Raw genomic sequence first — 12,026 nt, 5'->3', positions numbered from 1 at the left:
GACAATCAGAAGGCAGGAAAAAATCCCTGTGGTGAACTCCAGGATTCAAAAGTCCTGTGGTGTTTTGCAGTAAGACTATCAGGAACGAGTTGAGCACAGTCTTACCTGGATCTGCCCTTTCCCCATTATGCGATCTGTGCTCTCTCCATCCTCTTTGGTGAGCTTGGTTTTGTTGTAGCACTTTTCATAGCACAGAATCCGCAGTGTCTGGGAGCCCTCCAGCTCAATCTCAAATTCCTGCAGGGCACCAGGAAAGGAAAGAGCAATGGCTGCATCACAACAGGACATCAATCTCAGAATAATCAATACAGTTTCTTTAATACTTATCAGAAGAACACTTAAGGACTGGCCAAAACTCCTCCCTACTGGAATTTAGAAATAAGTTGAAATTATATTTTGTACCTATAATTTGGTTAAATTGCAGACTAAGATGGTTCACTCCTTAGTCAGGTTTCACAGGTCTCAGCAAAGCATTATTCAAAGGCAGAGATTTTCTCACCTTCCTTGCAAGAAATTTTGCTCACCAGCAGGTCTGAGTTGGCTGTAAATAGGCAAAATGTCTATAGCTAATTCTTCCCCCTCTCAACAAATAAACAAAACCATCTCCTTCAACATATTTTTATTTGTGCCTTAAAAAGATTATCAAGCATGCATCTGTTTAAAAGATGAAATACTGGACAAGACTCATGTGTATCAAATGGTTTGTTTAACTACTGCTAATCCAAGAGAAAATCTTCTGCAAGCCCTGACAGCCAAATGAACCTGGAAGAAAAGTATTTTCTGAGAAGCAGCATATGCAGCACAAGGGCTGAGCATGCAGCAACCTCTTCCATTGGTACCTCGTTCCAGTTGGGCTCTGTGGTGTCTCTGTAAACTCTTGTTTTGGCCTTGTTCACAAAATACCCAAAAGAGTCCACCTCTAACGTGCAGTACAAATCTGAGGAGAAGAGACAAAAACTTAAAAAAAAATATCTAGATTCTCCTAACTTGCATTAATCACTTGCACAGGGTGTCTTCATTTCTATCATCTCTGTATTAGTACCAGTAACACCAGCCCATACAAATCTCACTACCTTGATCAGCCCAGCTATCCTTAAGAAGCTCTGTCACCTTTTTTGAACCTTCTGTCAAGTCATTCCCCTGAATTTTAACAACACTTTCTTCCCAACAAAAATTCTGGATATCAGAGAACACCTTCCATTCTTTCATTGTAAAACAAAATACAGCTGAAAGAATTCAGTATAAGGGCTGACTTGTTTCTAGAACAGCTGGGTAATCAGCAAATACTGCTTAAAACCTCAAACCAACTAGGCCTAACAATAAATGCTGTGTGCTTGATCCTTGATGGTGATCTTTTAGGGAGTTAAGAGTAGAACTTCAGTTCCCCAAAACACCATCCTCACAGATACTGCAATCCACACCCAGCTGTCCCAGCACATGGCTTATCCAACTCCTATCAGTACCTCTCATGTGTCACAGAACTGCAACTCACTTGAGCTTTGCTTGAATCCTGTGGCAGAGTGGACAATGACGTTCAGGAATCCATAGAGACCTGGGGATTCATCATCTGTACAAAAGGCCCAAGAGATTTTGTTACATACACACTGGAACCAAAAGTGAGAGTGATGAGACTGATGTTACACAGGTTAATGAGCAGAGGCTGAACTGTCCTCAAGGATGGCAAGAGCACGTAACAGCCACTTCAACAAGACAGGAGACTGTTCTACAGCTGGCACCTGTAACACCTTCTGGCACTAGGGGGCTTTTACAGTGACAGTTCTAGGATCAGCAAGACAGTATGGAAGAAATTCAAAGGAGAAAAAGTAAATTGTAGAGGCTAAGCCTACACTAGCAGATTAAGTGGTAATTTAGGATGGTCCCTGACACAATTTTTGCCATCTAGTGTTGTTCCAAAGGATTCTCAGACATGGCTCAAAGCTGTCCCAGGCTAGGACTCCACCAGGCAGTCCAACACCCTGCACAACAGCTGCATGCGAGGGCCTTTTAACAGCTGAATAATGTATACAGGAGGATACCTGCAGCCTGTAGCAAAAGGGAACAGTAAGAGCAGTTCTCAGGGAAAGCACAAAATTGGGCAGGGGGGGAGTTTCACTGCAGCTGCACCATGTCCAAGCAAAACCCAAAGGTCTTACCTTCCTTATTGATAGTGAGGGGAATGTTGTGGACTGTCTGAAGCTTCACGCAGGAGTTTGTCAGCATCTGGAGCTCCACCGATGTGAGTGAGAAGCTTTTAAAGCCTGTCATGGAGATTGAAAGAGGGAGGAGTAAAAATTCCAAGGAGAGGTTGGGTGCATGAGCCCTCATCCTAGGCACACATGGGACAGTGCTCCCTGGGCACTGCTCAGCAGCAGCACCCAGGGTGCTCAGGGCAGCGCTGCTGCAGCCCAGCTCTGCTAGAGGCATATTTGGTTACTCTTCCAAGTAAAGTCTCAGGATGGCTCACAGGAAATAGAAGGGTACTTAGTTCCTTCCAAGCCAAAACCACTATGCCATAAAAGTACCGAAGTTTCTTTTGAATGGAGCCAGGGTAAAGGGTGAGGCTCCTCCTTCCCAGTAGAACTGCACTGAGCTCTGATCTCTAGGGTAAATGAGATAATCTCTGCACACATTTACTTACAAACATTACTCACCAAACACTTACTACACATTCCTCACATGTTGCTGTAGCAGAAGTTCCCCTAACAGTGTCAGACAGGATACACGCATATTGCACTGTGGATTTCAATGCAGATCTCTGTTTTGGCAGGGAAGCCTGTCCCACACCTCATTCTCTGGAGCCCTGCTCTCTTAAGATCACAGTATTTGTACCAACGACAGCTGAGGGATACTCACACTTCTTCTGCTGCTCCCGGATATTCTCCCTCCACTCTGCCCTTTCATAGTCCGATGAAATGAGGAATGTGTAACTCTACCCAGGAACACAGGAGAAAATAGTGTATGCATTAGTCTGATGCACCACTGAAGGCAGGGCCTGCCTGCTCCCACCCTTCCCCAGTGCACATTGCTGGACAGACTTCTGCTGACACTCCAGCCACTCATCCTGCATCACATCTCTGCAAAGACAGGCTGGCCTCTGGCAACGTGCCCATGGTACCAACATGGACAGTCAGAGCTCACAGATCCCCACCCTGCCAAGGACAGCTGTGGCCCTGCAGCAGCTCCCATGGCAGCTTGTGCCATTCCTCACAATAGGAATTCAGCTACACCAGGAATGCCAAAAGCCTCCAGCACAGGCCTAGACACTGATGGAGTAGTGCAGTCAAGAAGCAGTGACCAGTTCATGGATTTTCACTGAGCAGTAACACAGTGCTGGGAGACTCCTTTGCCATGTGCATGGAAAGGCCACAGTGAGAGGTTCCAGCAGTGCCACAACAGGGAACATCCCTGGGAGAGAATGACCCTGGCAGGGGCAGCTGCAGCCCTGAGGACACTGCCCTGAGTGTGCCAAGCCTTGACGCCACAGGGCAGTCTAAAAGGAAGCTTCTGCAGAGCTGGATCTTGGGTGAAGGGCTGCTCCTACTGCTCCACAGGATTGGTGTTGAGAAAGAGGATTCATTTCTATGGTTATTTCTTAAATGTCAGTCTTGTATGCAAATTAGTCACAGCCTTACAGGATGCCACCATAACCTTTGGCACAGCAAGAGTGAGGTGTCTGCTGCTTGGAAAATGCTTTGAGGACACGCAGCAGAGGCCCCAAAGCCATCCCTGTGCAGGAGCATGTACAGTCCCAGACAAGCCCCCACCACCTCTGGCCCCTGAGGGTGACAGGGGTGCTCTCACCTTGCCGTTTCGATTGTGTACCCGGAAGGCCATGTTGGGAGACATCAGCAGTAGGAGGGATTCCTGCTCCGAGAGCTTCTTTTTCAACCTCTCAATGACCTTGCTGCCCTTATTGGCTCTCTGAAGGGTGTGGGAAAGAGGGAGCAGAGGACCCATGTTATTCCCCAAATCTGCCCCCATTTACACTAACTGCTATTTTAAAATCCAGTCTCTACCCTGTGAGTAGGTAAATGGCCCCAGAACAGAAGAAATGCTGTCACCAGGATCCACAGGACTTCCAGCTGCTCAGAAGAGTATCATTTGCAGATTCTCTACACTTGGACTGGGCTCTGTTCCCCAATTCCAGCTGTCCCAGCTGAAGTGCAGAGGTATGTGACCACTGTCCCAGCTGTACCCTGTATTTTCTGCTCCAGAGGCTGCAATAGCATCATGTCACTGGGCAGCCACAGCACCACCAAGTCCTCCAAGTGTCCTTTGGTAAGGAGATTCCAAGGAACTTCGGTAAAAGCTGCCCAGAAGTCTCCCGCTCACCACTACCCACTGATTCATTTTCATCAAAGGTCTGGTTAAAATATGCTTTTTTCCTGGATAAAATCCAGTTCCAAACCCAGCCATGTGTATTGTTTAGCACTGATGCACCAAAGCACATATCTTAAGACACCTGCAGCTGGTGAGTAAAAGCCTTCCATAAAGTGTTCTTCCTAATATCTTACTTCTTCCAAAGAGGAAGCCCTCTTTGAAAGCCAGCCAGAGCTGAGAGCCAGAATCATGTTCTTTGAAAATGTGGGGAATAACCTTCCCACAGCATGATCAATATTATTCATATCCTCCTCTACACACCACCACTGTTCAAACCCTTATTTCTCTTTTAGGGTGCAGGAAGGTTTGGGAATCTAACAGCAAACAGCAAACATATTTTGCAAGCAAAGAGAAGCCTGGGCCAGAGACACCATGTCCATGTCTGACTGTCCAGTCAGTGTAATTGCTCTTTTCTATACATTTGCTGCTGCTTTGACATCAGTGAAGTAGGAAAAAGCTTCAAAGGCATAACTGGGCCTGCTAAAATTCAAGAGTATATGGCTTCTGACCAAAATCACTGGCAGGAACGTAATTTAACAGCCAGAAATTGGCAAATAACACTCCCAGTTGTTCTCATGTCTGCAGCATAAGATCCTTACCCTCCACATGGATGTCCACTGGTGGTTTTGCTGAGTAGAGGAGCTGCTGGGAACAACCACGGGGTCTTTTTGTCTCTGCCATCTCACAGAGCAGCATCACCCAGGCTGTGCACTCAGATAAGCAAAGCACCTGGCTATCACAAGCCCTGCTGCAGCCTGTTGCAGCCTGGCTCTCCACACTGTGCAGCCTAGGAGAGCAGCACTTCACCTGAGCACAGACCTGTGTCTGCATTGCCATGGAGTGCTCTACTCCTTTACCTTTTCCCGCTGGATGTCATTCTTGATCTGGGATATCTTGATCTTCATGGCATCCAGTTCCTCATCAGGTACCAGTGGGATATTGGGCACTGCCTCAGACTCATCCACCATTTGGAAACTGAGGTCAGTGAGCGGGATGTACCACTTGCAGTCATACTGTTGGCTTTTTCTGAAAGGCAGTAAGTCCAAACCTTTTACTACTACTGGCGTTTGGCAACCCAGTCCTTCCCACAAGTTATTCCCTGCTATAGTGCAGAAGATGCAGATATTGGCCCAACTTTACTGTGATTTCTGTATGGAAAAAGTTTGGCAACAGACTGCTTTTCAGCAAAACAGTGAAGCAGGGCCAGTAGCTGGTACAGCACATTAAAAGGCAACTCATTTTGTTATCTAGTTCTTTTCATCCTAAGAAACAACATCCATCTCCTGCAGACAATTTTGGTTCTGCGTGCTCTCTCTTTGAAGCCTCTGGTGTGGCAAAGTTCTAAAGCTGTGCCACACCTGTGACCTGGGATCTGAACCTGGGTTTCTCCTGCACAAGCTGGGGCCAAGGTGGGGCAGGTGAGCCAATGGATATAAACCTCTGTGTAATCCAACCAGGGCAGAGAAACTACAGCTCACAGCTACAATTCTCCAGAGATTTCACCAGGATAAGCAGCTCACTTTCTTAATGTTTTGCATCATTTATTACTTCTTCACCTCTGCTGTCAGGATCATCCACTCTTGGGAATGTCCCACTCCTCTGAAGGTTCATTCCTCACAGGCATGTGCTTTGAAATGGGAAGGCATAACTTTTTGCTTGAGGAGGGCAACAAGATAAGAGATGTCTCCCCAAGAAAAATGTTTACCAAATGAAGAGAAGCCCTATTTGAGGCAAGTACATTGGTAATGGCTCCTCCCACCTCGTTTGTGAAGTATCAGCAAAACTGCTTTTAGCTACATGTTGGGGTTGACACATAGTCTGTTTACTGCACCTTTGCCATTTTTCTGTAAAACTGTTAACAGGCTGTAGCTGCAAAGCCGAAATTAACAACCTTAGTCATAAAAAAGTGAAGAATGTCACCTATTAGAAGAAAATGGAAGTAGAAAAATAAATTACATTTGTCCAGAATACCAACAGCTACAACATATCCTGCTAGGTAGGCTCAGAGCAGAGATGGGAGAAATTACCTTTCCTGAGGGGTCAGGACTTAGACAGCATCTCATATAGTAAACATTCCTATCTTGCTGATCACTTCTTGTCTTACTACTTCTTGTGGATTATGGTTAGCCAGGTCTGCAACTAAAACTGCAGGCTAAACCCAGGATTCTGTTGCAGCTGAGGGGCAAAGCAAGAAGTCCCAAAAGAAACTCTCACCCTCCAATCTGCTTCTTGAGCTTGGCACACAGGAAGAGATCAGTAAAAAGAAAGACGTGACGTAGCTTGCGAGCCCCTTCCACCAGCTCCACCATGAAACTGTCCTTCAGTAGCTGCCGGTGCTGAGGAAAAAAAACCAGGAAAAATGTTTCAGTGCAATACGAGCTCCAAATCTGGCACTGGGGCAACACAGTCCTTACAACATGGCAACACATGACTCCTACCAGAGCAAATTCAGTACATTTATCTAATTCAGAAAAATGAAAAAACCTACTAAATACTTCTTGCTGTCAACTCTTCTCCCTGCAGCAGCCCTCTCTCCCAGAGGCAGAAAGAGCCTCTTCTCCCCTACTTGGTGCTGGGTCACATTTCAGGCTTCCCTCCATCACCTGTTCCTGAGCAGTTTGTTGGGAGTCACTGCCCAGCTCCTTCGTACCAGAGTCCCCGAATCCCTGCCAGTGGATCGTCCCCTCCCAAGCCAGCAGAGAGCAGCACACACCACTTCTCCCAGAGTCGCTTCCCAGCGTCGGCATCAGCTCCAGCCACCCCAGCAGGGTCAGCAAAGCTCTCCTCAACCCCTTCCTCTCCCATTCACAGAATGACTTTGTCAACATTAACAGCTGAACGCCATTGCTGCTTCTTCATTATAAGTGCCGTTAAGGAACAATTCCTGAACATGTCTGGTAAACTTCTCAGGAGTCCCTTATCAGCCTGTGCTTTAAAAGGACCATCTGGATGTACCCTCACCACGTGCCTATTGGAATCTTCTTTGTGTATCATATAAAGATTCCCCAAACCTGGAAGATGCAAAGAACCCGCACAACTCTGGCACCTTTAATCTTGCTTCTATTTTCATGGAGTTTTACAGCCTCCTAAAGAAGGGGCACACATTGGCAGGCAGAACCATTGCCTTCCTAATTCCCTTATGGAGGAGAGGCGGGACTGACGACTCCGTAGTTAAAAGCCCAAAAGGCTGGAATGCTGGCACGTAGACAGGTGACTGTGTGCTCCTTCCAGTGACCACGACAGGAGTTTCCTGCCCTGCTCTGTGCTCAGGTCCTCCACTGTGCTGTCAGGACCAGCAGGACTCGGTGCACACCTGGAATAGGTACCTCCACTGATTTTCAACCACAAGCCAGGGCATTCAGCTCTGGGCAAGTTTTATTTCCATCGATATGTGTAACTGTCAGTGTTGTCTCACTTCACAGCCAGTACAAGCAGGAATCATCAGCTTCCTCACACATGCTAAGGTATGCTAAGGAGCTCTTCCCTGACCTGTACTTCCTTTGTTATTGCAGCCAAGAGGATGCTCCTCTGCCATCACTAAGTGACATGTCAGACATCCCACATCTACCTAGACAGCACTGTGGCTGCAGACAGGAGAGTTCTGCTAACCCTGGCCAGGGCTAAGCAGCACCTCCCCAGCTGCCTCACAGCCCCCCTTGGCCAGCCCCATGCTCAGGACTCACCCCTGAGTCCCTGCTGCCCTGCCCCATGGCTGGGATCCCCCCCACTGGACACAGCCACAGAAGGGTCCCCACTGGGCAGCACCATGAGAGCAGCTGCCCTGGGCAAGGCCAGGACACTCACACCAGAAGTGATGCCCCTGGGTTCTGTTGGTTGCCCGACTTGACAAACCCTTAAAAACATTTTCTGCTAAGGGTGTGGGAGTGCAAACCCCTGTGCTGCCTCTCCTCCTGCCTACCATTCTTCCCATCTTGGCTCTCCAAAATGAAAACAAACCACATCAGTCCTGAGCCTAGCAGGCATCATGGCAAAGAACACATGACAAAGAAATGCCCCTGCAGACGTAATTCTTCTTTCCACAGTCTGTCCCACAGCACCCTACACTTCCTGACAAGGTCTAGGAGTCTGCACTTCCCCATCAGCAGCTACAAGAGCACCACAGCTACGTGTGAAAGCACGTGGAGCAGTGTCAACAGCTCATCTTGGTGCTGCCTACCATTACACGAAGGTCCTGGTAATCTGTGAGCAGAGTAGCAAAAGCTGCACCTTTTCCAGAGCTTCAGGAAGCAAGGCTGCAACATCTCTAGGCAGGACTCTGAGGAGATCTGTCATCCAGCAGTGATTCAGCTCACAAAGGCCTGTACATGTTAGTGTTTATTTTTAGGTGGTTGTGATCCTCCTGGCTTCTTCTCAGTGGTTTTGGAGAGAACTCCTGCCTGCACTAATGCCTTTGCTGCTGGCCGGCACTTGAGCACACCTTATCCTCCTACCTGGGAGAGCAGGCCCCAGATAGGAAAGTAAACACACTGAGCTTTGAAAATAAATAAACAAACAGGAGGAGGTATGTTCTCAGTAGCAAGAACACTCTCCACTCCTGCAAAGAATTTCATTTGGGAGCAATAAAAAGCAGGGAAAGATATTTTCTGAGCAAGCCAAACCCCTGATCTCGGGTTTCTAGATCTGATGCATATTAATTACACTGCAAATCAGCTCAGCTCCTCTGGAGCAATGACAATAGCTGCTTGCTGCCAGCTCAACCTCTGCACATTGTTCGTAGGTGTAAAGATGTTCTCACAGCTTACTCATCTCTGCTACCCAGCAGGATGTGGCACTGCCCTTTCCCTGCCTGGCAGTGACAGGGCACAGTCCTGACCTGACCTTCTGTCTGCCTCTGCCAGAAGGCACTGGCAGTGTGTGAGGTGAGCTAGGGCCCCAACCCAGCACCCTGCCCAGAGCACATCTCCCCAAAACCCAAGCAGAAAGCTCAGCCATTCCATGCCAAATGACCCAAGAACCTTCACATTCCCACCTGGGGCTCAGTTTATTTGGGTTAGCACTCCTGGGAACCAAATCCTATCACTGACATAGACAGTGCAACCCCAAGGCAGCAAGAAATCCCAGAAAGAGAGCTGGGTGGAAGAGGACAAGCCTGTACTTCCTAAGCTTGGCTGGAACAGAAGGAAAGAGGTAAAAGAGAGATAATCCAGTCAGTCAGAGGGAAACACAGAGCTTCCCAGAACTTCTTATCTTCTTGCTCATGGGAGCTAGCTTGGAAGGTCTCTCTCCAGCAAGTAGTAGGGGTGAACTGCCACAAGAGCAACCAAGCATCTGGGGAGGAGAGTACAGGAGAAAACATTTGTGGATCAAGTCAGGAAATTTCTCCTCACTACCAGCTTTTCTTGGAAAAGAGAACTTTCATTAGGGCTGGGCAAAACAGGCATGCCCCAGGCTGCTCAGCATCCGTGGGGCTGAGGAGGGGCACTTCCAGCAAAGGGGCACATCCTTCGCTGCACATGAGTCATCTTGCCGGGAGGTTCAGCAGGTCAGAGGGAAACAATAAAAGGATTTCCCAATGGCTTACCAGATCCCTGCCAAACCCCACAGTGTGGGAGCAAAGGGCACCTTCCTGGACCTCCTGACATGAGTCAGCCCATCCTCTCCCAGCCTGGGGGAGGCAGCAGCCCCCTCAGACAGGGCTTGTGCCACTCAAGAGGCCTGTGCCACCTCAGCTCTGAAGTTCTGCAACCAACACTTTGGTCAGTTCCTCCCACCCAGAGCCACCAACAGCTATTCCTTTGGTGGCCTCCTGTTAAATGGGGTCTCCTGAAACACAGGGTTTTTTGGATGGGTGAGCCTGCTGTACATGACATATAACAGCTCTCATGTGAGAAACCATCTCTTGTTCCTAGAGTTACTCTGTTAAAGTAATCAAAGGTGCTAAAGATTTCCTAAAATACCCTGAAATAACACTGACTACAGAAAAACCAAATAAACATCCAAGAGAACATAAGATTAGGGTGATAGGGTGACAGTGGCAGGAAAGTGGCAGAGTGACCACCTCTCTTCCACAGACAGTCCCTAGGACTGTCAGGTGTCCAGGAGCTCAGCTCAGCTTCAGAAAGATGTTCCAGGAAGTGTGGGAGAAAAGTCTTGATTTTGTGTCACAATAGAGTGAATTAGGACCATCTTTAATCTCTCACATGAGGCCTGTGCTGTTAACTTCAGTGGCTCTTGCAAAGCTCCTGTACTGGTGCAATATAAGCTCCACATCTTTTTTCCAGGCCCTGCTTTTCTTTGCATGTTTTCATCTGCTTCTTCTCCCACCCACCTCAGTGCTCTGAACAAAAGAGCTCTCCTTGTACCTTTTCCAGAGCTTGGTTATCCTCTTTGGATTGCCTACTGCTGTCCTCCTCCTCCTCCTCTTACCTCTGTCATGGAGCATCTTCCCCTCCTCTGCTACCAAGCTCACGACTACCTGTGTGCTCATCTATTCATCCTACAGTGTTTTTGTGCTGTTTGCATATGATAAATCCTGCTGCTGTCACAGACTGATTAACTCCAGGAAGTGTGGCCAGCTTGTCTGAGACACATTACAAAAACTGGAATTTAAAAACCTACTCAAGCAGACCCAGAGCTGCACAAAAGGCTGTCTCCCCCCTTGTGTGCTGAGGAAAGAGCTCATCTGATGTGGTGACAGCAGAGAACTGCATGGTGCGTGGGTGAGAGCCCTGGGAAGGGCTGGGACATGTGAGGCACAGGGAGGAGGGGAAAACCAGGAGATGGGTACTGGCACATGTCAGTGAGGAAGAGGTGGTTTGGCTTTCTGCAGGGCAGAGGAAGAAAATGATTCCTCATGTGTTTAAGTGTGTTGCAAGACCAGCACTGCAAAAAAAAAAAAAATTACAGAAGGACGCTCTGCCTAGGGAGTTAAACTGGCTGCTCTTTGAGCATTTTAATGGCCTCTTTCTTCTTCCCAAAGCTCCTGTCACCAGGAGCTCTCTGGCTCCAGCTGTAAGACAGAGTGTGAAGCAGCCAAGATAATTTCAGAGTGCTCTACTGCCAACATCTGCCCAGGGCTCCAGGAGCAGTAGGCACCAGGCCCCATGCTGTGCACGGCTGTGTCTAAGCTTCGCTTCCAGCTTTTCAAAGGCTTCAGTTTGCCCTTCTGCTCCCTTGCACATGTCCTTTGTCCTTTCCCTTCTCTAGCACACTTGGTCCTCTATGAAGTCAAACAGAAGCCTAAGGCAATGATAGCCAGTCCCTCGACTGCAGTTTAAAACCACATTTAGAAATGCAGTTGAGCAGCTTGCCAGGCAGCCTCTCCTCTCTAGGGCAAGGACAAAGGTGTACAGTAGCACAAGCTGATCTGTGATGTGTTCTACTGGGCTCATTCCCACAAAAAGCTTCCTGTCAGCTCCCTTGTATCTGGACTGGTGCTGATGAGACCAGACATGAAGCCACAGCCAGCAGTGACCCAGAGCTCCAGGCTCCATCCCTCCATGCCACTGTGGGACCACAAATATCAGTAGAGAGGGTGGAAGCACATGGCCAGGGCAAGGCAGAGTGGCAGCCACCACACTCGGGTTGGTCTGAATTGCCCTGGAACAACATTCTGCAAAGAGCAAGAGAGGAGCAGCAGTCAAGAAAGGGACCACCACCCCTCAAGTGAACGCTGCAATTTTTTG

At 48.2% G+C, this 12,026-nt stretch overlaps 1 protein-coding gene across 3 annotated transcripts in view; it reads right to left on the bottom strand.

The window, feature by feature from the left end:
• Positions 1 to 12,026, bottom strand: part of BCR (BCR activator of RhoGEF and GTPase) — a 91,185-nt gene that overhangs the window by 12,221 nt on the left and 66,938 nt on the right. For 2 of the 3 annotated variants that reach the window (XM_062504065.1, XM_062504067.1), the window contains 8 exons: positions 6,595 to 6,716; positions 5,238 to 5,406; positions 3,802 to 3,921; positions 2,854 to 2,929; positions 2,154 to 2,258; positions 1,493 to 1,567; positions 840 to 937; positions 106 to 237 (listed from right to left, as the gene is read on the bottom strand). In XM_062504065.1, coding sequence (XP_062360049.1) covers positions 106 to 237; positions 840 to 937; positions 1,493 to 1,567; positions 2,154 to 2,258; positions 2,854 to 2,929; positions 3,802 to 3,921; positions 5,238 to 5,406; positions 6,595 to 6,716 — 897 coding nt within the window. The remainder of the gene's footprint in view (positions 1 to 105; positions 238 to 839; positions 938 to 1,492; positions 1,568 to 2,153; positions 2,259 to 2,853; positions 2,930 to 3,801; positions 3,922 to 5,237; positions 5,407 to 6,594; positions 6,717 to 12,026) is intronic. The other variant, XM_062504066.1, reaches the window with a different exon arrangement.

The sequence above is a fragment of the Cinclus cinclus genome, chromosome 17, assembly GCF_963662255.1.
Source record: "Cinclus cinclus chromosome 17, bCinCin1.1, whole genome shotgun sequence".
Taxonomy (NCBI): Eukaryota; Metazoa; Chordata; class Aves; order Passeriformes; family Cinclidae; genus Cinclus; species Cinclus cinclus.
This window is presented reverse-complemented; position numbering and strand designations above follow the sequence as displayed.